General features: G+C 42.6%; 1 protein-coding gene across 1 annotated transcript in view; it reads left to right on the top strand.

The window, feature by feature from the left end:
- EPB41L2 (erythrocyte membrane protein band 4.1 like 2) overlaps positions 1-25,474 on the top strand; it is a 271,001-nt gene that overhangs the window by 228,353 nt on the left and 17,174 nt on the right. The window contains 4 exon segments of the mRNA XM_030556298.1: positions 8,738-8,922; positions 19,973-20,032; positions 20,152-20,184; positions 23,703-23,849. Of these exon segments, the coding sequence (XP_030412158.1) occupies positions 8,738-8,922; positions 19,973-20,032; positions 20,152-20,184; positions 23,703-23,849 (425 nt within the window).

Here is a 25,474-nt window from a genome sequence, read left to right as displayed (position 1 = left end):
AAACATCCTCATCCTAATAATGTTGGGATGTCCTTATCTTATAGGTTAGTATATTAATTATCCCAAGCTTATAAGCATATACATCAATTGGTTACTATAGGAGTATGTGGTTGGGCATCTGATGATGTTCCTATCTAAAAAATACCCTAAACTGGTACCAGCTGGCTTGTTGCAGTGACCTATCAGCAGTTTTATACTTAGTTTCAGCCAAATCAGATATTGCAAAAAACTGTCTTGTGACTTAGGGTGATTTGCTGGTTAACTCACTTCTGCTAACTATACTGAGGAACTATGGTAAAGCTGCTTGGCCTCATTCTTATGCTCAGAATTTAAGCTTGGACCTATAGGTTTCTTGTATTACTGACACATTACATATATCTTTATCATGTGGTAACCCAGGGGTAGGCTGCGTGCGCGCGCGCTCTCTCTCTCTCTCTTCTCCCCCCACCCTCCACCCCTTTCCTCTCTGTCCTATCATTCATTTGCTATCCCCTTTACCCACCTTTCAGGCTTTTCTTTGGCCTTCTGTACTCTGTGCTACTTTTTCTCTTCTACTTCTTTTTTTTATGAAAAGGAGTAATTCAGGAGATTAGTTTATGATCTTACTTTACTAAGAACCCCAAACTGGGGCTGAATAACAAAATGATCATTACTACATAATTGTACAGGAAAATCTCTTTAGCTGGTTAATAATTGTATTTGTTATAATATTCATTGCCCTTAATAATAAAGAATTTTAATCTTCCATACCTTCTTGTATAATAACATAATCTGATAATGGCTCTTTACATCAGGTTAAATACTTTACTCTTCTTTATCTTTATCAGCTCTGTTACTATAATTTATTCTTTGATTATTTTAGCTGTCAACTATATCATTCTATATTAGAGGTGGTCAAACTACGGGCCACATCCAACCCGCGGGACCCTCCTGCCCGGCCCCTGAGCTCCTGGCCTGGGAGGTTAGCCCCTCCTCTGCTGTTCCCCCTTCCCGCAGCCTCAGCTCACTCTGCCGCCGGCACATTGCTCTGGGTGGCGGGCTGTGAGGTCCTGGGGCAGCGCAGCTGCAGAGTCCGGCCTGACCTGGTGATCTGTGCTGCGCAGTAGCGTGGCAGTCAGGGGGCAGGGGTGTGTATGAGGTTGAGGCAGCCAGAGGACGGGGTACAGAGGGGTTGAATGAGGGTGGAGTCCCGGGGGGGGGGGGGGCAGTCAGGAAGGAGAGGAGGGGTTGGATGGAGTTGTGGGGGGCAATCAGGGGACAGGGAAAAGGGGTGGTTGGATGGGGCAGGAGTCCTGTGGGGGGGGGCAGTCAGGGGACAGGGTTTGGATAGAGCAGGAGTCCCGGGGGGGACAGATAAGGGGTGGGGGCCAGGCCACAACCCCCTTCCCTAACCGGCCCTCCGTACAATTTCCAAAGCCCATGCGGCCCTCAGGCCAAAAAGTTTGCCCGGCCCTGTTCTATATCCTGGGCCTTGAGTCTCATATTCAGACTTCTAAGTCAGCTCCTCTAACAGAGCCTTAAAGCTTCATTGCCATTGTCATTCTAACTTTTTTCTTTGCAGAATATGCTTCTACCAAATGTTCTCCTTCCATTGTTTAAAATGAGATACACAGAGACTCTTCCATTCCTCTGAACAATCAGTGGAAGGTAGTGGAGCTAGTATACGAGGGTTGGTTCTCATCTGTGATTGTGCTGCTACTCCCAAACATGTAATTCCACACCAAAAATGTATGTTAAAAGAACATCACAGTTGTGAAGAAAAGCACTTAAAAGTTGGATATGGCAAAGTGCAGATTGCCTTCACAGCCTTAATTTCTGCCTTCTTTGTGCCTATTCTTTATGATGTACTCTCTAAATATCTGATTGTATTATTATTTCCACAAGACCACTGCCTTTTTCCGTTTCCGTATTGATTGGTATAAAATGAATGAGGCAACTGCTGTTACTTTTGCTGCTCATTGAGTGACCCCATTTTATTCACTATACACTGTCTAGCCTAGGGTTGGGCAAACTTTTTGGCCCGAGGGCCACATCGGGGAATAGTAATGGTTTGGCGGGCCATGAATGTTCACAAAATTGGGGTTGGGGTGCAGGCTGTGGGGTAGAGCTGGGGATGAGTAGTTTGAGGTGTAAGAACGGTGCTCTGGGCTGGGACCGAGGGGTTCGGAGGGTGGGAGGGAGATCAGTGCTGGGGCAGGGGGTTGGAGTGTGGGGAGAGTCTCAGGAGGTGCAGGCTCCGAGCGGTGCTTACCTCAAGCAACTTCCAGAAGCAGTGGCATGTCCCTTCTCTGGCTCTTACATGGAAGTGCGGCCAGGTGGCTCTGTTTGCTGCCCCAGCTGCAGGTACTGCCCCTACAGCTCCCATTGGAGCATGTAGGAGCTGGAGAGGGGCCATGCCGCAGCTCTGAGAGCTGCATGGTGCGAGGCCCAGGCCAGAGCAGGGCCGAGTCACTTGTGTGGCCCCGGCCAGAGCGGGTCTGAGCTGTGTGGTCCGACCCCAACCCAGTTCACCGGTTGGGGTGGGGTTGAGTTGCAGAGTTGGCTCGCGGGCCAAATGGCTTGTGGGCCGAATCTGGCTGCAGGCTGTAGTTTCCTGACCCCTGATCTATCCTGTCAGCTAAAACACTAAATATGCTCTGATACACCGGTGCAAATGAGGCAGTGGCTGTAGTGAAGCTTTATCTTCATTCAGTATATACATTAAAAGATCTTCTAGAATCAGCATATAGATCAGGGTGGGCAAACTACTGCCCCTGGGATTGCCACACTCATGGCGCCGCGGGTCCTGCACCGTTCCCAGAAGCAGATGGCACCACGTACCTGCGGCCCTTGGGGGCGGGGGCAGAGGGCTCCATGTGCTGCCCTCGCCTGGAGGCCCTGCACCCTGCAGCTCCCATTGGCTGGGAATGGGGAACCGTGGCCAATGGGAGCTTCGGAGGAGGTACCTGCAGGCGAGGGCAGTGCATGGAGCCCTCTGCCTCTCCCTATAGGAGCCGCAGGCACCTGGTGCCAGCCACTTCCAGGAGCGGCACAGTGTGGGGCCAGGGCAGGCAGAAATGCTACCTGAGCCTCGCTGCGCGCCGCTGCCACCCCAGAGCTGCTCCTGGTAAGCAGTGCTGATCCGTTCCTGCACCCCAGCCCCCTGCCCCACATCCTGAACCCTTCCTGCACCCCGCACCACTCCTGCACCCTAGCCCCTGCCAGCCCCTTCTGCACCCCAACCCCCTGCCCCAGCCCTACATTCATGGCCCCACCCAGACGTGGCCCTTGGGCCAAAAAGTTTGCCCACTCCAATATAGATCATATTCCATATGTATTTGTATATTAATTGAAAAATTCTACTCAATGTTCATATGAATGCATAAAAAATTGATGCATATGTGCAGTCTTTAAATGACTTGTTCAGATCAAAATCTATTTTCAACAAACCACTGTAATAGGAAAGGTTTGAGGAAGCTATACTAAACTAAAGATCTATTAGAATGGAAATACTTGGCCTTAAGTGTCGTTGTGATATGTTGGGTACACAATACTTCACATTTTCGTAGCACTGTACAGACATGAACTAATCATCCTCAGCACCCCTGTAAAGTGTATCATGTTCTCCCTTGAGTGATTGTTCTTATGTGTTTCATTGTTGGTAAGTATCTAGCCCGTGCTCTCAAGATTGAAATCCTTTGGCTAGCAACTTGCGTTGGGTTCCATCTGCACCTTGAGTGATGTCACACCATTTGTCAACAACTGGTGGCATAAAGGGTGGAGCGAGGCCAGCCTCCCCTGAGTTCCTTCTTACTGCACGTGTGGATGTCTTTATCTCCTGCAACTTGACAAGCTTTGTTTGTATGAGTTAGCCATTACTTTAGTTGATCTCAACTACTTTAGTTGTAATTAGTTGACAGGTCTTTTGATAACTTTGGTTGGTTGGTTTTTTGTTTGGTTTGGGTTTTTTAATATACTAGTGTAAACGTGTGGACTAACCCCCGCGGCGCCTCCTGCTGGTTGCTTCAGGGAATTACCTCTATTCCAGCTACGGAGCGCCCTCTGCAGGTCAGTGATCCGCCTTGTTCTCAGCTACTGGCCCTGTGTCCCTCCCTGGACCCCGGTGCCCCTTTTACGTGGGGTTCTGCCCCCCTGGCAGTGACCCCTTTCTCTTTGGGATTCCCCCCTCCTGGGAACCCCCCACCCCACTCCACTATCCCCACTTTGCCTCAGTATTGGGTACTGCCCAGTCATTGTCTAGCCCCCATGCCCTGGGGCAGACTGCAGTATCAGCCACTCATCACAGGCAAAGGAGGTTTGGCCTGGCCGCCTTTACCCACCCTCTGGCTGCCCCTCTGCAAAACCTTGCAGGCCTAGAATTAGGCCCTGCAGCCTGGGGAGTTGCTGGCCGAGGGCTTCCCAGCTCTAAGGCTTTTTCCCCAGCCCTGCCTTCCTTTAGGTTCCCTGGGTGAGTCCCCGAGCAGCCAGGCCTGTCTCTCTCTCCAGTCAGAGAGAGACTCTCTGCTTCTGGCATCCTTGGCCTTCTTATACAGCCTGTGGCTCAGTTTGGGGCGTGGCCCCCAGCTGCAGCCACTCCTGCCATCAGCCCAGGCTTCTGGGTCCAGCTATGGCCCCTTCCCAGGGCTGCTTTTAACCCCTTCAGGGCAGGAGCAGGGATCCACCCTGCTACACTAGGTACTGAGCTCCAGCCATAATGACTGAGCCCAGATCCTGAATAGTGCCCCTCATGTGAGTCAGCCATGCTTCTTAGTGATGGCATATCGTGTTTATTTTGTCTAGGTGAGGGGGCATATCGCTGAAGTGCTCAACCTATAGATTACTTTACTTTCCAAATGAACTCAGAAAGTGAGGGACACTTGTGTCATGGTACAATTCCCCACTCTGAACCTTAGCGTCCAAAAGATGGGGTACCAGGATGAATTCCTCTAAGCTCAATTACCAGCTTAGTACCCGTAGCGCTGCCACCAACCAGGAATTCCAGTGTCTGGTACACTCTGGTCCCCCCAAAACCTTGCCCGGGGGCCCCCAAGACCCAGTCTCTCTGGATCTTAACACCAGGAAAGAAAAACCCTTTCCCCTACCGTTGCCTCTCCCAGACTTCCCCTCTCTGGGTTACCCTGGAAGATCACTGTGTGATTCAAACTCCTTGAATCACAAAACAGAGAGGAAAATACACCTTCCCCCCTCCTTCTCTCTTCCCCTCCCAGATTCTCCCTGAGAGAGACAGTAATCCTAACACAGAGAGAATTTAGCCTCTCTCTCCCCCTTCCCTCCTTTCTCCCCACCAATTCCCTGGTGAATCCAGACTCAGTCCCCTGGGATCTCACCAGAATAAAAAACAATCAGGTTCTTAAACAAGAAAAGCTTTTAATTAAAGAAAGAAAAAACAGTAAAAATTATCTTTGTAAATTTTTAAAAAATGGAATAGGTACAGGGTCTTTCAGCTGTAGATGCTGGGAATACTCTCCCAGCCTAAGTACACAAGTACAAATTAAAATATTTTCAGCAAAATACCAATTTGAACTCCTTTCAGCCAAATGCACATTTGCAAATAAGGAAAACAAACATAAGCCTAACTCACTTTATCTACCTAGTACTCACTATTCTGAATCTATAAGAGCCTGTATCAGAGAGATTGGAGAGAAACCTGGTTGCACATCTGGTCCCTCTGAGCCCCCAGAGTGAACAACAACCAAAACTAACAGCACAGCACAAAAACTTCCCTCCCTCAAGATTTGAAAGTATCCTGTCTTCTGATTGGTCCTCTGGTCAGGTGACAGCCAGGCTCACTGTTCTTGTTAACCCTTTCCAGGCAAAGAGATATGAAGCACTTTTGTTCTATTAACTCTTACTTAGTTGTTTATGACAACTTGCCTGAAACTTTTCTTATAAGACCAGTCCATGAGATATCACTTTGATGCAGGCCCTAAGGACCCTCAGAATAGAGCAGTCTTCTTCCAAGAGTGCTCTGGTGAGTGTTACCCTGGAATTGAGTGGTGTTTTACCCGGAATTTGATCAAGCTAATTGCAGCCATATTGTGTGCATTCAGCTGCCATGAATTAATAAAATAGAACACCAAATACTTAAGGGTTAATTTGGACAAGCAGGGCTTTTGGAGGCAAGGTCAAATATTAGCTGCAGGCTTGCAGTTTCTGCTAATCAGAATGCGAGGAGGGGAGAAAAGACTCAGCAAATTATGAGACTGAAAGAAAATAAGTGGATGGAGACCTTGAGTTTGGGGGACTTATTATGGCTAAGAATGTTAGAAATGTTTTGTTTCCTGATGTAGACAAGGTCTATGGTGATTGAAGTGGGAGCCTTAGGAGAGTGTTGTTAAGTAGCTGATTGAAGTTAGGAGAAATGATGACCCAGTAGGGATCAGTATGAGCTATGTGTTTTGTAAAAGATAGTTTATAAAAAGACTAGATAATAGTGTGTGCTTTGGAGCAGTTCTCTTAAGCTGTCCCAAGAGACTTTTTTTTTCCTGACCCCATACTCCCCAACTGGGAAGCGACCGGCCGTCGCTGGCCTGCTACTAATTACTCAATACCATCTCAGATTTTAGGTACACCTCTACCCTAATATAATGCTGTCCTTGGGGGACAAAAACATCTTACCGCGTTATAGGTGAAACCGTGTTACAATGAACTTGCTTTGATCTGTCGGAGCACGCAGCCCCCCTCTTCCCCCCCCCCCCGGAGCGCTGCTTTACTGTGTTATAGCCAAATTCATGTTATATCGGGTCGTGATATATCGGGGTAGAGGTGTAATTATTGGATGTTCTAAACCTATTGCTTAAATCTAATCAATAGTAGTTTTAGATAAGATCATTCTTATTTGTACCAATCTTTCATGAGCCGGAAGCGCTGTGTTCCTATTGATTTAATCCTGATATCGCCTGGAGTGAAACAGTTAATTTTCCACGGCTTTGGTTTCTGAAAACCATGAGTAACCAGAGTGAGCTCTGACTCTCTATTGTAAGTTCCCAAGCATCTTCTTTGTAAAAGACCCCTCAAGTCTTTGTAATGGGCTTCTGAGATGTGTAGGACAGAGCATTGCTCTGCAAAAGAGCACTGGCATAAATCACTTTCCCAGGCACCCGATAAAATAAGGAGTTTAATTTCTCACTGACTTTCAATGGGAATTGTGCACCTAACTGACATTTGTGCCTTTGCCAATCTCCCCCTGTAACGTGCACTGCAAGGCATTCTCCTCTTGGTTTACACTAAGTCAGTAGAACTTTCTTGAGTAATTATTTTGCAACTTCAAGCCAAACAAATGTTTAAGATCAGATGACCCCTTATTAGTCCCAGTCCTGGAGCATCCTGCTTCCAGCAGCCAACACTCCCACCTGGCCCCTCAGTCCTTTGTTCTTGTTCCCAGGCAAACATTGTCACCATGCCCTCCTCCTTAACCCTTTGTTTTCCAGCAGCTTCCTAAGTAGAGTGGGCCATCCATCCTCATTAATTGCTAGGTGCCAAGTGCTTGGGCAACTGGCGTGGCCATTGTCTTCTCGGACTTTCCATGGTCATGGGGGGCCAGGTTCCAGGCAGCTAGGAGTTGGTTAAACCCTGTATCTCTACAACCTTTTCCCACCACCTAGTTAACCAGGCTCCATGCAGGGGAAACTGAGGCAAACACCATATTCATAAAAATATTATGAAAAATTCCCACTCTGTCACAGCTACCATTTCTGTTAGCTTTCTTGGCTTGTGTAATCCTGTCAGAATTCTTCACCCATGGATATTTATTCTTCTGGCCACTTTTCACTGCTCTCTTGCATCTCTTCTCAAGGGTGTACTTATTTTAGGGTGACTAGATGTCCCAGTTTTTTTAGGGACAGTCCCAGTATTTGGGGATTTGTCTTATATAGGCACCTATTACCCCTCACCTCTGTCCTGATTTTTCATACTTGCTGCCTGGTCACCCTAATTTATTAAAACATTTTTAATTTCAGATTGAATATCTGCTGCATTATTGCCAGTGTTTTGGCTGAGCCAGCTGGTTTTAGAGCTCCTCCTGCTGGTTAATACTATTATCGTGATTCTAGCTGTCAGAATAAAATGGATTCAGTATCTCTAATGCCTTTTGTGTTTGTTACATCATACATCAAATATACCTATTAAGTATTGCCAGTAACTAGCTAACAGGAATGAGTAAACCAAATTGGATAAAAGAAAAAACAGCTCAAGTTTCTCTCAAGATACAAAGTTTGAAAAAGTGTAACTTTTTTATGTTGAACTTTGTGTGTTTCTCCAGTGCCTGATTTTCTCTGTGTTCAGAAGTAGAAATACTTTGAGAGAACTATCTATGCATGGTGTTTCTGTATTAGCTGAAACAGAATGTACTGAAAATATCAAATTTGTGCAAGATGGTTTTTATCATGGGTATATAATGACATGTACAGCCTATTTGTTCTTTGTTCTTGTGGTTAATGTTGTCACCAGATATGTGATAATTTTTAAAATGGCTACTTGACTATAGTATTTTCTCTGTATAGTACATACACATCACAATTAGCAACAGTTATCCATTGCCATTTGTATAAATGCAGTTAGAATCATACACTTGGGATGTTATCGTAACTTCATTTACCGTTCAGTTAGAGTTTTCCCCTGGATTGTTCTTATCCCTAAATGGCTAAGCTGTTGTGAAACAATATTTTATGTTCAAAAGTCATGAAAATAAAACTTTCCAGCATACCCAGAATAACCAAAATTTTCTATTCTCTAATAGCTCCTGTGGGTATCACAGACCAAAGTCTGCTAAGGGACTTTTCTGCTACCACAGTGGGACCTGCTGGTGAAAAGGTCTTTGACGGTGAAGCTGTTGGCCAGACCAAGTTAAAAAATGGCGAAGGTAGAGATGAGGATGGAAGCCCAACTAAAATTCCACAACTGGAATTAACCCAGGATGAAAAGGTATGATGGATTGTAACAATAAAGATAACTCTTAACTAACATTTAAAGTGGAGTTGTATGTCTTTAAAAATAACAAGCAGCATACTAGAAGATATTGTTAATTATTTCGAACTCCTCCTTTATGTTTAACCATATATACACACACTGTATTTTATATGACCAAAAGGGAGCAACAAATTTCAAATTTGCATGTGTGAGATTCAGTTTTGTGAATTTTTTTCTTTTAATTGTTTCTACAAGTTAATTTGCCATAATTAGGCGCGATGCAAACACTTTCGGCATATAATTGTTCAAATTGAACTTTCTCTTAACTTACTTTAAGCCACATTTAGCTAGTTTGTATAATTTTACTCAAACAAACTTCTAAAATTGTGCTAGTATATCTGGTATCATACACAACCTGTTATTTGGTTGTATATATTTTCTTTTTCAAGTAAATTTCAATGCTTAACATGGTGCTTGCTTTATTTGCCAACTGCAAAAATCTTTTAAGCTGTCCTTTTATACATCAGTATCAGTTATAGAAACATACTAACTTATTAAAAGAATTTCCGTATAGAACTGATACACAGCTTTCCAGGGAAAGTTGAGTTTGTTGATAGTGGAGAAATTGTAGTGCAAGTGGCAATTTACTTGTCTTACTTATTGGAGTTAGCAAGGAAGCAGATCATGAACTTTAATTTGGATTTTGTTTTATGTGCTTTCACATCAATGTTTGTGCCAACACCTCTTTCCAAAATGTAAGCTCAAGCTTTGGAGTTCAAAAATAGTCTGTGTATCTTCTCTGACATGTATTCCTGTTTTTCCTGGCAGACATCCAGAAATTTCCCTTGCTATCGTTTTTTTAAAAAAACCTTAAGGAATTTCAATTTTGAAAACTGCATTTTTGTGCATTAGGCAAAGGGTACCCAAATCACTGGCCAGGGCACAACATTTGGGCTGTCGAGTCTCCCAGTGCAGCTTACAGCCCAGCCCCCGTCATCCTATAACGGCAATGTGAGACCAAACATGAACAGCCTCATATTTTTATTGCCAGAGAACTTAAACAGCTAACTTCTAGTCAGTCAAGGAAGAGGCACACAGTTCTACATTTGATGAAAACGTGTTTAGGTAAATTAATATGCAAATTCTGGCTCCTGGCAAGATACTAGTGTGGTCTCTCAGAGTCACAAAGCTGGGGCACCTTAGAATAGATTATACAACCAAGAAAGATTCCTCAGCCATGGGATGGAAAAGCTCAGTGGTTTGGGAAGGGCTTGCATGTTTTATGAAGCTATTCACTGTAGCTTGCTACATGTACGAGCTGTGCAAATATCATTTTCTAAATACTATTTTTCTTTTTTTGCTGTTTTTAAATTCCAGAGGAAATGGTAGTAAATCCTAGGATCAAAATGCCTGCTTGTCTTTTTTTATGTGCTGCTGTATATCATGAACTTTCTGCCAAAGCTTTGAACATTTGTTTGCTCCCACCAGTTGTAGGTGACTGCACTTACTACTTCAAAAGTGCAAAGTTTGTCACAACCTTAAAACAAAAAATCTGTTCAGATTCAGAATTCTTAAAACTGGACAAGTGGGCTAATTTTTAAAAATACATGGGACTTTTCAATTTTTATTTGGCTTTTATATTACATTGGTAGTGCTGGCTCTACTTCCGAGTAAAAGGTTTCACTAACTAACAATTTTTTTTTCCTCTCTTCTTGTGCATTCTTTCTGCCAACAAACTTACATTTTGTTGTGTTTTCGTATTCAGCTGTGGCTGGACTCTTTTTTTTTTTTTTTTTTTTTTTTTTTTCCTTCAGTCCCTTCACATGTATCCACTATCACCACTCCTTCACTGTGTTTCATCCTGTCCCACAAACCTGCCAACTATCCCTGAGATGGACGTGCTTTTGGACACTTCAGAGAAAGATCCCCTTCAGGAATATATCCATAGCCCCTCAGACTGCTGGGAGTGCAGTCCCATGAGAATAATACCAACTCACAGTGGAAATGAAGTGACATTGCCTAATATCTTGGAGCCTATGAGACCCCCAGTTAGTCACCATTCTTCTCCTGCAATAGAGGGAAAGCCCCATAAAACAGTTGACTACAAAGATACCGAGTTTAGTTTTTCATTAAGCTTGAGCAAACTCTTTGCTTCTAATTTCCTTTCACTGCTTGATGAGGATGGTTACATCAGTTTTCCTAGCCTCCCTGAGGTTTGCATCTCCTACCTCCCACCTGGTCTTCAACACTATGTTCCTATCACATCTCCCTCATTCATTCCCTCTTTTCTCTTTATCTTTTTGCTGCTTCTCTCTGCTTTTCAGTCTGTTCCTGTCTCACTCACATTTTCCCTTCGTCTCGCTCTGTCCCTCTGCTACCTGGAGCCTAAGGCGACTTCATTGAGCTCCTCTTATGACAATGACCTGAATGACAAAGCAGAGGAAGAGGTGGTGTGTAACTTTGTCACTTAAATGCTGCCACCTGCACGTGGACTTTGCATCTGCGCACTGAGGAGCACTCAACCTTGCACACGTCCTAGTGTACAATATAAATTGTCTTTGTAACTGTTCTCATTAATGGTAACTTGCCACTGATATACTCAGGTACTCTAAATATCTGTTTTTTTCTGCATGAATAACAGTGTGTTGCAACATACATAATTTTGATTATATCCCCTGGGTGCTGTATCTAAGGAAGAATTTTTTTTTTGTAATTGAAAAGATTTGAGCACATAATTTTATTAGACATATTTTGGAATAAGATTAAATCAGTAGAATTACTGAGCAACATTCTTAATTTCTCCTCTGCTGCCTTGGCCCGAGACAGAACACTGTCCTCCTACAGCGTTCTTGGCCTTTTCTCTTTCTTAAAGTTAGTTACTTTATAGTTGTAGGTTTCTGTTTAGCATTCAGTATAATTAAAGTTTAGCTGAGACTGTTTTTCCCCCTCCCTTTTATCCCGGAATATGCGTCGTCTTCTCCTGGCGGGGTATGCCTGGTTTGTCATGCTTCAAACATCACCACTCTTGCTAGGAGGCTAAACTCTTAAGTGCATCCGTTGCCTGGGGGAGTCCCACATCTCTCAGAAGTGTTCCTTCTGTTTGGCCCTTAAGTCCAGGGCTAGGAAGAGCAGGGAAATAAAGCGTTGACTGTGGAATGTTCCCTGCAACCGATCTGTAAGCCAGGTCAGGAGACACGCCCCATGTATCTGTCCCCAGATACATCCAGTGCCCTATCAGATTCGGGGCATGCTTCCCCTAAGAAAGGGATATCTTTGGATACTGGGAAGACTAGAAAAAGTCTGCACTCCTCTTTTTGGGAATGAGCCAGCTTCAAAAAAGACCAGGTCCCTGTCAAGGTCCTCAGTGTCTGATATTACCATTGAGGCCAAGGACTTGTCCTTGGTACCGCGAAGCCTGGACCTCTAAGGACAGGAGGCACAGCTCTGTTAGGGCACTTTACCCTCCACCAGTAAGTAAGGATGGTAAGCTCAGGGTACCATCCAGCTCAGCACTGCCATCTGCCCAAGGCATTCTACTGAGCTGTTGGTGTTGTGCACCTTAATCCAGCTATTGGTACCAATGCAAACAGCTCAGCTGGGGGTGTCTATGCAAGTAGTAACCTCTGTACCGAGCAGGCATCAGTGCCTGACATCTACAACATTTGAGTTCACCCATCGTTGTTGGCACCATCACCTACAGCTATGGCATCCAGTACCACAGGAGTTCTGATACCTGATGGACCTCTGTGTCGGACAAACCAGAATATCTGTTGTTGTCTGGGACCGCCTGTATCTCATTACTGAGACCTCAGTCTTTGTGTGGCCTCTGTGACACAGGACTCTCCTCATCTACATTGGATGTCCCTCATGGGAGGATGCAGAGGAGGACTCCTCCCAATCATTCTACTCAGTTTCTGCCAGGAGTTCTCTTATGTACCCCTTTGGGAAACTGCCCTCGCACAGAGAGGACCTTGTGTGACACCAAGAATGGTAGAACCAACCTTGTATGCCACTCCTGTTCCTTATGGACTGCTGGCTATACTGTGATGTGTGTCCTGCCTATCACAAGCAATTTAACAATCCATGAATACCTTCTCTCAGGGAGACCAGGGTTTCGCGTCCTCCTGTACCCATTCATGACAGGAGGAGACATTTGAAGAGCAGGAGGCTAGGCAAATGAGGAAGTTACCCCTAAGATTCCCATTTCACCGTCATCGCCGAAAGAAGCAGTTATGCTTCCACCACCTTCCATGGTTGACAACTTCAGACAATTTCAGGACTTAATTAGAAGGGTAGTGGACACCTTCCAGATCTCTGGAGGAGGTCAAAAATCCACAGCACAAGCTGCTAGATATTTTTGCAGTCAGCAATACCCTCCAGACCAGCACTACCTGTTAATGAGGCTCTCCTGGTTCCAGCTAAGACGGCATGGCAAACACTGACCACTGTTCCACCAATGTGCAAAAGAGCAGATAAGAAATAGTGTGCCCCTTAAGGATTCAGACTTTTATTTTCCTATCCCCCACCTAACTCATGTGGTCATGGCCAAATAGAGCCTTACCAATTACAACAAGTTCATGGCATTTGAGTATCTGCCACACAACTGCAGGGAGGAATTCCAGTCCATAGTTGCGGAGAGGTGAACTATTGGCCAGAACAGCTCTCCAAGAGTCCCTAGACTCTCAGACACTGCTGCCAGATCCATCTCCATAGTAGTAGATATGCACAGGACATCATGACTTGAACTTTCAGGGTTTCTGATAGAGGTTCAGAACATGGTAGAGAATCTCCCCTTTGATGTTCATAAGCTTTTCTCATACACTATGAATGACTTTCTGTTCCTTGGGCATTTACATACCTTATGAGCAAGAAACATTTTAATAGGGCACAGACTGCTCAGACATTGTTCCATGCTCAGTTCTTGGGGTACCACAGACTTGCAGAACTCCTCAGCAAGAGAGACCGATTTCAAGGAAGATGGCCAACGAACCACCCTTCATGACCACCCAAGCATCATCTAAATAGTAGTTCTGATGAGTTGAGAGTTTTAATCCTCCCCCTCCTCTGACTTTACAGTTGTGTACTTTAACCTTCTCTTTGGAAACTATCTTGTCCATTTCCACCACGCTTTGGAGTGAATCACCAGTGGCTCTTGAAGGTAATAGGCTATGCCATGCAGTTTCTGGCACTTCTTCCCTTCCACCTCCTTCCCTGTCCCTCTTCAGAGACCCCTCTCTCAAGCTTCTACTAAGGCAAGAGGTGGAGACTTTCTTCTGACTAGGAGCAATGGAAGTGGTCCCGTCCACTTACAGGGGCAGGGAGTTCTACTCAAAATACTTCCTAATACCAAAGAAGGATGGAGGTTGGAAGCCGATCTGAGCCAGCCGAGCAAGTTTGTGACACCTCAAAAGTTCAGGATGGTGACTTTGGCAACTATAAATCCTTCACTAGAGGAAGGAGATTAGTTGACAAGATGCCTACTTCCATATAACTATATGCTCATCACACAGCAGAGATGACCCATGCCTGCCAATTGGAGGCGGGGGAAGCAGAGTTAAGGCAGCTGGCTTCAGCCGTGCTACTGAGCGTGCTTAATCCATGTGAGCATTCTCAGTACAAGGCAAGCAGCAGATCGGGAGGGGGTTTGTGATCCCCACATACCCCATCTCCCCCACCACCACCATGTGTCGCCTCTGTCACACAGGAAATACCTACGATTCACTATAGTCCAAAATCATTTCCAGTACGGAATGCATCCCTTCGGCCTACCCTCAGCTCCAGTGGGATTTTCAAAGGTTCTGGTGGTAGTGGTGGCTTACCCTTGGCAGGAAACGATTCTTGTCCTCCCATACCTTGATGACTGGCTACTCAAAGGCCATTCTTTCAAGGCAGAGTTATCGTCCACCCAGAAGGTGCTTGCTCTGTTCAAAGAGTTGAGCATACAACTGAATGTAAAGAAATCCACACTAGTATTGGTACAAAGGGTGCAGATTATAGGGGCGTTCTTGGACTCAATGACAGCCAAAGCATACTGCTCTTTAGACAGATTTCTGGCCACGTCAGGACTGTCAGGGACAATTCAGGGAAGCTCACAACCACAATAAGGAACTGTCTTCAACTCTTGGGCCATATGGCAAATTACACCTGGTGACCAGTCATGTAAGGCTATGCTTCCAATGCTTCCAGAATTGGCTAAGAGCTGTCTCTTCTTCAACCAGGTGCACCTTGGAAGGGAGAGTAACAATCTCCTTGCACATAAAGAACTCGCCAAATTGGTGGAAGGAGCAGCCTTGATTTCAGTAAGGCATTTGATACGGTTCCACATGGGGAATTATTAGCTAAATTGGAAAAGATGGGGATCAATATGAAAATTGAAAGGTGGATAAGGAACTGGTTAAAGGGGAGACTACAACGCGTAGTATTGAAAGGTGAACTGTCAGGCTGGAAGGAGGTTACTAGTGGAGTTCCTCAGGGATCAGTTTGGGGACCAATCTTATTTAACCTTTTTATTACTGACCTTGGCACAAAAAGTGGGAATGTGCTAATAAAGTTTGTGGATGACACGAAGCTGGGAGGTATTGCTGACACAGAGAAGGACCGGGATATCATACAGGAAAATCTGGATGATCTTATAAACTGGAGTAATAATAATGGAATGAAATTTAATAGTGAAAAGTGCAAGGTCATGCATTTAGGGATTAATAACAAGAATTTTAGTTATAAATTGGGGACACATCAGTTGGAAGTAACAGAGGAAGAGAAGGACCTTGGAGCATTGGTTGATCACAGGATGACTGAGCCATCGATGTGATATGGCCGTTAAAGCTAATGCGGTTTTAGGATGCATCAGGCGAGGTATTTCCAGCAAAGATAAGGAGGTGTTAGTACCGTTATACAAGGCACTGGTGAGACCTCATCTGGAATACTGTATGCAGTTCTGGTCTCCCATGTTTAAGAAGGATGAATTCAAATGGGAACAAGTACAGAGAAGGGCTACTAGGATGATCTGAGGAATGGAACATCTCTCTTATGAAAGGAAACTCCAAGAGCTTGGCTTGTTTAGCCTAACCAAAAGAAGGTTGTGGGGGGATATGATTGCTCTTCATAAATATATCAGAGGGATAAATATTAGGGATGGAGAAGAATTATTTAAGCTTAGTACCAGTGTGGACACAAGAACAAATGGATATAAACTGGACACTAGGAAGATTAAACTTGAAATTAGACAAAGGTTTCTAACCATTAGAGGAGTGAAGTTCTGGAACAGCCTTCCAAGGGGATTAATGGAGGCAAAAGACATATCTGGCTTCAAGACTAAGCTTGATAAGTTTATGGAGGGAAGGGTGGTATGGGATAGCCTAACTTTGGCAATTAATTTGGCAATTGATCTTTGATTATCAGCAGGTAAGTATGCCCAGTGGTTGGTGATGGGATGTTAGATGGGGTGAGATCTGAGTTACTACAGAGAATACTTTCCTGGGTGCTGGCTGGTGAGTCTTGCCCACATGCTCAGGGTTTAACTGATTGCCATATTTGGCATCGGGAAGGAATTTTCCTCCAGGGCAGATTGGCAGAGGCCCTGGAGGTTTTTCGCTTTCCTCTGCAGCATGGGGCACAGGTTACTTACTGGAGGATTCTCTGCAGCTTGAGGTCTTCAAACCACAATTTGGGGACTTCAGTAACTCAGAAATAGGTTAGGGGTTTGTTACAGGAGTGGGTGGGTGAGATTCTGTGGCCTGTATTGTGCAGGAGGTCAGACTAGATGATCATAATGTCTGAGTCTATAACTCCATGTCTGTGCAGGCATCCCTTTCTGTCGCCCAACCCCATCAGTGACTCTAACAACCAGTTCATCTATGTTAGGATTCCTGTTGAGGAGCCAACCTCACATTTCAGGGTAGGTGGACAGTCCATGAAACCAATCACCACATCAACCTGTTGAAGCTCAGGGTGGTCAGGAACACTTCTCTCCATTTCCTGCCATCATAGAGGCAAAAATGATCAGGGTCATGATGGACATGTAAAACATGCTGGACATCAACAAGCAGGGAGGAGCAAGATCCAACTCCTTGTGTGGTGAAGCTATAAAACTCTGGAACTGGTGCATAACCAACCATATCCGGTTTTCAGCAGTCTACCTTCTGGGCATCTGGATCATCGCAGCAACAGGACTTCTCCCAGGACTACGAAAGGGAGCTGGTTGCTCAGGTTCTCCACAGCATATTCCAGAGAAGGGGTCAAGGCAGGGGAGCTGGGTTACCACTCCCTGGGGGACACCTTCCTTCTATCATGGAAGAAGAGTCTGTTCTATGCCTTTTCCCCAATGTCTCTAATTCTAAGGGTGCTGAACAAGATCAAGCAGGACAAGGCCAGGGTTATACTTGTAATAACTACTTGACCGAGACCTGCTTCAGCTCTGTGTCCAACCACCAGTCAAGCTCCCAATCATTCCTCATCTCCTGTCTCAGGGTGGAGGTTCCGTGCTCCACCTCAATCTGGCAGTTCTGCACATCAGAGTGTGGCTTATGCATGGTTCTCAGGAATAGATGTTTCCGACCTTACAAAGGTGCAGCAGATGATGATAAACAATAGAAAAAACATCAACCTATCTGCTGAAATGGAAGAGATTCATCCAATGGTGTGGTCTTCACTACCTCCAGTTGAAATCAGTTCCCCATTCTAGATTACTTGCCAGATCTGAAGACATCTTCAGTTCATATCCATCAGTTCAGTCAAGATACACCTAGACGCCATATCGGCCTTTCTTCGCGCTGTTGAGGGATTCTCCTTTTTTCGCTACCTGGTATCATCCAGCTTAAGAGGCTGGGCAATCTCTTCCCACGCGCTAGTCATCCCATATCCTGTCTTGGGACCTCAGCCTGGTTCTCAGCCACCTCACGAGACCTCCATTTGAACCAATGGTGACCTGTTCTCTTTCTTTATCTGCACAGATGGCCGCCTTAGTTGCCATCACATTGTCCTGTAGGGTCAGGGAGATTGTTGCCTTGATTGCAGATACCCCCTTTATCATGCGTTGTTGTTTTTTTTAATAAGGTATCTTTTTACATTCGCATCCTAAGTTCCTCCCAAAAGTTGCATCAGGTTGTCTGTCATCTTAACCAGTATATCCGTCTGCCAGTGTTTGTTTTTTTTCCAAAATCTCATAGTTCTCAACAGGAATCCTATTTCCATACCCTGGAATTAGAAGGGCCTCAGCCTTCTACCTAGGGATGACTAAGCAGTTTGAGATCACCTAGACTCTTCATATCCTTCTCAGATAGGTCTAAGGGGGCTCCTATTTCTGCTTACAGGCTTTCAAAATGGATATTGGGTTGTATCTCCAGCTGTTATGAATCTTCAGGTTCTCAGCCCCTCCCCCTGCATGGGGTGAGAGTGCATTCAACCCTGTTATAGTCTTGGCCTGCACAACATCCTCTGGAAAGGAGGTTCACGACATCCTCTGGTAAGGAGGATGCAGTATTGTTTTTCAGTTCTGAGCCATGTTCCAAAACCGCCCTCCTTCTAAGGATACTGTTCAGAAGTCATCTGAAGTGGAGCACTCATAGGGACACTACTCGAAGAAGAAGAAAATGTTACTCATCCTGTGCAGGAGCTGTAGTTCTTACAGTGCTAAGATGTCCAATGGGTGCTCCATTACTCACCCTCCTTCCCCTCTGCTTTGGTTGTTCCCTAGGGGATGAGTAAGTAGAGGAGGAGCTGAGGGCATTTTGCCTCCACATCTCTATATAGCCTCAATGTCTGCCATGAGAGGGCATAGGGCATACACACAAGCTAAATGGATACTGCTAGCTAAAAATCATCAGTCAAGGGCTTAAGGCACATGAGCACCTGAAGTGGAGCACCCATATGGGGACACATCTCAAAGAACTACAGTTACTGCACAGGTGAAGGTGAAGACTAGTTTCTTTTATTCAGCTGGATTTCCAGTTAAATAGCTGACTTTTTAATCATCAACATGTGAACAGTTAATAAATGTTAAAGTATGTAGTTTTAAAGATGCTATGCAAAAGCATCACATTAAGCATGTGCACTCTGAACATCTGATCTGGCTGATAATACAGTGCCTGCTCGCTGTATGGCTACTGCATGTGATAGCAAATACACCATCCACTGTAAAAGGGGGGAGTTTACTATGAACTTCAATGGCAATATGAAGCAAAATACTATAGCCTTAGAACTGAGAGCCTTGAAATGAGTGAGCCCAGTATTTATATCAAATTTTGTAGTCATTCAGAAATAACTGTCTGAGACAGTGTTTTATTTATATAAATAGTACTTTATATAAATAGTACTTTCTCTTAGATATGTGATGTGACATCTGTAAAAGACATACATATACATATAGTAAAGGAAGTCTAAAATGGTGTAAATAAACACCACTAAAATTTTTCTCTGTCCATAATATAGTTCAACATACCTTTTGATGTGATATTGCAACAAATGCACTAACCTCAAGTAAGCGAGAGGTGAAGGAAAATGTAATAAGCTAAGAAAAAAATGACATACGATGTGATGTATTCCCTCACACAAAGTTTAGAATTAAGCAATATATGTAATAAAAGTAAATCACTTATCAGTACTTGCGATCTTGCACAGTGATCCTTTGAAAACCTGGCAATTGATGTTTGTGCCTCAGGGTATTTTCAAAAAATAATTTCTCTCCTTAAAGTTGCATTCAGAATACTTGTGAGCAGGATGTAATTTTTTTTAAGTTATCTCATATTTTGCATTAAAAAAAGCAAAAATCTACATGCATCCCACACAGTATCAGGCATTTACAGTAATCATTTGCCATTTTACCAAAACCAATTCATAGTATAAACTCCACTTTAAATGCTTTTATAAAGTATCTCCGTGGTTGAATTTTACATCAAGCTTTGGGGCAATATGGCTTTTCTCCTTCTCCTCTGTCTTAATTTTCCACCCGTCAATGGGGAAAGCATGAAAAATGCAGCAACAGAGAGATGTGGCGGGGAGAAAGAAACTTCCATTTTCCATTTCATGTATGCCAAATATTACTTCAGCCATTTCTGCAACACTGTAGGTGGAGGAAGACCGAAGTGGCTTAATAATTCCAGCAGCGTCTGTGGCCGAAACAATAAAGGTATATAAACATAGCACATGATTTGCAGCTTTTACAAACAAAGGAAACCTCTCTGTTGTACCCATAGATCACACTAACAACAGCTTTCTTTTGATGATTTGCCATGTGCCTTCATGTAGGTGGAAACCGGAGAGGAGGAAATGCAGCAGCAGGTCGATGATATTTTTCAGTTAAATCTGGTTATTGTTGCCTGCCATTGTTAGTGATTTGAAGCTTCTGTAGGTTTTGTCTGAATAGTAGCTTTTGTTCTTACCATTTATCCCCCTGTTAATTTTTTAAACTCTGCTATCAATCTGAGGGTCCTTTTTGGTTACTTGCTGATACATTTTATGTTCATTTTGCTTTCTTGTGTGTGTGTGTGGTTTAATTTCACAGAACAATTCCTTGAGAGTAAACGGGGAAAATATTTATGTCAGACATAGCAATTTAATGTTGGAGGTTTGTATAACATAAGGAACACTTTCTGTTCTCATGGGCTGCCAGGCTGCATGGGATGGGAGGTCACTTGCAGGCTGTTATGGACACAGTGCATGAAATGCATGGGGAAATGCAACTTGGAGATGCATGTTGTAAATTCTAGTTTTTCCATAAAGGAACAGCTTGTAAGTGTGAATCTGCTAGAAGTTTTCAAAGTGGCAGTTGGGAATAATAGCCCTGTTTCGGTAATAAATCAAATTCATTGGTCCATTTATTACCCTAAAATAGGATTTTTTTACTTGCCACACAAACCTACTACTTAATGGGTACCCCATGTAGGCTGTAGTCTAAGGCTCTCACTTAATATTTTTTCATTTTCTTTTCTGATACATGTATACTTGAAATGTGAGCTGGTATGCTCTGGAGGAATAAGCATAGATTCCAAGGCCAGGTGGGACCATTGTGATCAACTAGTCTGACCTCCTGTATAAGACCTGCCATGGAACCTCTCCAACGTAATTCCTAGCTCATATCTTTTAGAAAAATATTTGATCTTGATTTAAAAATTGTCAGTGATAGAGAATCCACCACAACCCAGGGTAAAATGTTCTAATGTTTAACTACCCTCGCTGTTACAGATTTACTCGCAATGATGAAAGTCCCATAATTTTGAATTTCTAATCCTGGCTCTGCCAGTGACCTGCTGTGTGGCTTTAGGCAAATCACTTAGTGTTCCTATTTTAGTATTCCCATTTTTGAAATGTGAATAATTCTTATTTTCTAAAGAATTAATTCTTAGTGAGGATTAATGTTTGTAAATGGTTTTGAATTTGGAGCACTATTTAAATACTGTTATTTATTATTGGAGTAGACACATTTTGTTTTAATAAATTTAGTTTGGTACAGTTCATTCATGCTGGAATATTACGGAAGTACCTCTTGTTGCAGTCAGTATAGTTTGTATGGTAATGAATAACTGAAAGAAAACTAACAAAACTTGCACAAAATATATAGAAAAATCCTATCCTACGTCTATTTAGCCTTCCCCATCCAAATGGGGCTATCGGGAATTCCCTCTGTCACGAAAGAGCTCATCTCTTATTTAATGACAGTAGCATTTATACAGTAATATGAAGATTTGTAGATTACAGTAACTTGACTAATCTGTTGTTGCTTTTGGCAGCTTTTGGTAACTGTTCAAAATTTATTTTTGCATAATTGTACTAAAACAACGAAAGCATGTTTTGCATAACCTTGCTTTGAACAAGTCCAAGAAATGTGCCTGGTTTCTCAAGCCACAATAACTGTTTACAACAACCCATAAAAATTCGTCATTGGCTTAGGTTGTTTAATATCACTGCAGTTCTGTGGAATTGCTATGGTATAACCTGTGTTTTTTATATTCCACTGATAATTAAGAAAACTTCTTTTTGTTTAAACCAAACAGCTTTTTAAAAAATCTCGAAATAGATGCATCCAGGATCCAAGCCTACATTTTTAGTATCAAATTTATTTTTTACAGGTTTACTTCAGAATTGACAATGAAACAAAGTAGAAGCTGATTATCACTTTCTGATTTTCATGCACTAGTACAGTTCTGTGTTATTTGTGTTGTAAACACTGCAGGGGAACAATGAGGAGTCCAGTGGCACCTTAAAGATTAACAGATTTATTTGAGCATAAGCTTTCATGGGTAAAAACCCCACTTCTTCAGATGCATGGAGTGAAAACTACAGAAAAAGTGGCAACTTCCTTCTCTTTATGTGCCAATATATATTTATGCCTATCTCTGTAATTTTCACTCAATGCATCTGAAGAAGTGGAGTTTTTTACCCATGAAAGCTTAAGCCCAAATAAATCTGTTAGTCTTTAAGGTGCCACCAGACTCCTTGTTGTTTTTGTGGATACAGACTAACACGGCTACCTCTCTGATATTGCAGAGGAACACTTTCAAATCCTAGCCAAAATGTTTTAGTAAAAATTCAGACACATGTTTTGTGTGTAGCTACATAACATTTTTGTTATGAAAACTAAATCTTGGGCCTAAATTATTAAATATCAAAAGTCCAAATACTTTTCTTAGTTACTGTAGGTACTTTGATTTCATAGTACACTTATTTTTGGGTCTCAATTCTAAACTTAATTGCTGGCTGTTGAACTTGTAAAGTCAACTATACTCCAATGTCCGTGTTTGCGTACACAGAATAGCTTTTTTTTCACAAGATGAGGAATGGTATGAAGTGAAAGATTATGCTTGCTGTATGTAATTTTCTCCTCCTGCATAAAGCCCAAGTGTTTAGGTTATGTACAAGTGAAGTTTCAGAGATGTTGGGGAGCTGAATTCTGCTTCCCAAACCAGCGCTAATGAGGAATTTGCTGCATAGTCCCAATCCTAGGCCTGTTCTTCCACCGTGTAGCCTGGAAGAGCAGCTATAGCCCTTTGATCCAAATTGCACAATGTTAGGGTCAATGGATCCTTTTAAAAATGGAATCTGTTTGTCACCTCCTGTGCTAGTCTACATGGGCTAGCTCAGAGGACCTTTTTGGTATGTAGATGTGCCCAGGCTATCTCTACGTGGTTATTCCATCTGCCATCACTTCAACACACAACAGGTTAATAGTAATCTGAAACCCTGATCCTGCACCTAATGGTGGTCCTGCTGAACTTTATAAGCAATGAGTAGCCCCTTGACTTTAATGGAACTACTCGTGTGTAAAGGTGAAGCATATGCGTATCTGGTTGCATGATTTGGACTTAATACCGTATCCATATTTGTAAGTACTTTATCTTTAGCTTAAAGTTTCATATTAAGAAACATTCTTACATGTTTGACAGTTCTTGTGTTGAGCGCTATTTACTTCCATTAGCATTACTGAGGGCTACCTATGTTGATCTTGGTATTCTTGCTTCAGTTTCTTTAACTTTCAAGCAAAAGCCAGCAACCTTTCAAAATAATTATTTCAAAAATTTGGTGTCTTCATATTGAGATAAAAATAGTCCTTTGTTTACTGATCATGAAAAATGTTATTTTTTTCCCTGTACATACAGTTGTGACAGGAACAGTATAGTGTGGCCTTGTTTCTAAGAGGTAATACAAATCTGAGTCTTTATGGTCTTAATCTTTTTTAAAAAATGTACCACAGTAGAATGGCTCTTGAGACAAGGCACTTTTCTTGCTTTGACTTTTTTGAGGATAAGTTTGCTTTTGCTGTTGTGTTTGTTCCTACTGTTTTTTACATTGCACATTGCTAGGACCTGGATAAGACCCAGGACGACTTACTGAAACATCAGGCTAGCATTAGTGAACTCAAGCGCAATTTCATGGAATCCACACCTGAGCCACGCCCCAATGAATGGGAAAAGCGGCGTATTACACCTCTGTCTCTACAGACACAAGGGGTATGTCATTGCAGACACTTGTCAGCATGCATTTCCGTACAACTGTTTAGAAAATATAATAAATGTAAATTGCCCTTCTATATTAACATTTTCTTTTTGACTGTAACATTTTTCTTTATACTAAAAAGCCATTAACATTTTGTTACTTTTGGTCCAGACTTTAAATAACTTGTTTGAGTTTCAGTACGAGAGAGTACCTCAGATCAAAGCAGTTGAAACAAGGATTGGGCTTTATTCTGGTTTAGGACTACTGTTCTTACAAATTGGTTTTACAGCAGCTGTAAAATTGTGAGAGAAGTTTCCATCCTTAACTCTGCTTAGGCAGTTACATGTAAACAGCTCTCAAGCTCACGTTTAAGCTTGGTTCAGTAAGAACATACGTGATAAAATATTGAATAATATCAAGCATTTTTCAGACATTAGTATGGCGTAGTTCTTAAGCTATATTCACTTTTTAAGACCACTCAGGTTTATGGCTAACTTTTTTTTATAAAACTATAAAAAAGATTGAGAGTTTTCATGTCTCTTGATAGACAGCACCTTGAACTAGCAATTTAGAAAGCATTGTTTCCAGAAACTACTACATGGTTTTGATCAGAGAACTAGACACACAAGTTGCTGTCATGGTTCAAAAATGCTTAGTGATTTTACAACACTTTAAATCTGCTTCTGGTTTTATAAAGGCTAAATAGCTGCTTACAAGTATGTTCTGCTTTAGCATCTATCAATCTGTCTCTGAACCTGACCTCATTTTCCTTCTGATAAGTGAGTTTGCTGTCCTGATTATTGCTCCAAGAAGTTTAACGGTTCTTGAGACTACAAGATATGGGGAACTTTTTAAAATTCCCGCAGGTCAAATTTGCTAAACACTGTAAAATGATTTTTCTTTTTCCATATTAAGGCCCCAACTCAGCAAGGTACTAAGCATTTTGAACTTTAAGCACATGAGAAGTCCTGGTAAAATCAATGGACTACTCGTGCTTAAATATCTTGCTGAATTGGGTTCTTGGCTGCTTACTTGAAAAAAAATCTCCAGCAGATCATTAGCAGATTGCTTAACTTCATATTTTAAGTTGTTGGCCTAAATGGTCATTGCCAAGATATGATTACTCAGACTTTGCAACCATCACAATATACTTGTAAACAAAAATTATAGCTTCCTTTATGATATTCCAGAAATGTAGATGGATTTATTATCAGTATTTTGCTGATAAATATACTTGCTCCAATATAAAAGAGACTACATATAATATATCAAAAGAGTGGCTTATTTTATTTTGTGTGTTTGTGTGTACGTGTTTTTGTGTCAAATTAATTGAGGCGAAGGTAAATCCAGGTATTACTTGTCCCTCTATCTGCATATTCCTGCTACCTGGTATGCTTGTGCTGCTTTCAAGACCATTTGTTTTCATGTTTTGTTTGTTGATGTATGTCTGTCTCATTATTTGTTGATTTATGTTGATTTTATAAAACCAAAAACTTAATAGAAAAAAGGAGACCACTTTTTCCAAAGGAAAAAGCTGCCTGTGGAGGAGAAGCAATGGACTGCAGTGACATGGATTACTGAGGCAAAAACAGAAGAAACTAACCAGGTGGCTACCTTCAAACCTCTGGAGTTCTTTTTG

The sequence above is a fragment of the Gopherus evgoodei genome, chromosome 3 (assembly GCF_007399415.2).
Source record: "Gopherus evgoodei ecotype Sinaloan lineage chromosome 3, rGopEvg1_v1.p, whole genome shotgun sequence".
NCBI classification, from domain to species: Eukaryota; Metazoa; Chordata; order Testudines; family Testudinidae; genus Gopherus; species Gopherus evgoodei.
This window is presented reverse-complemented; position numbering and strand designations above follow the sequence as displayed.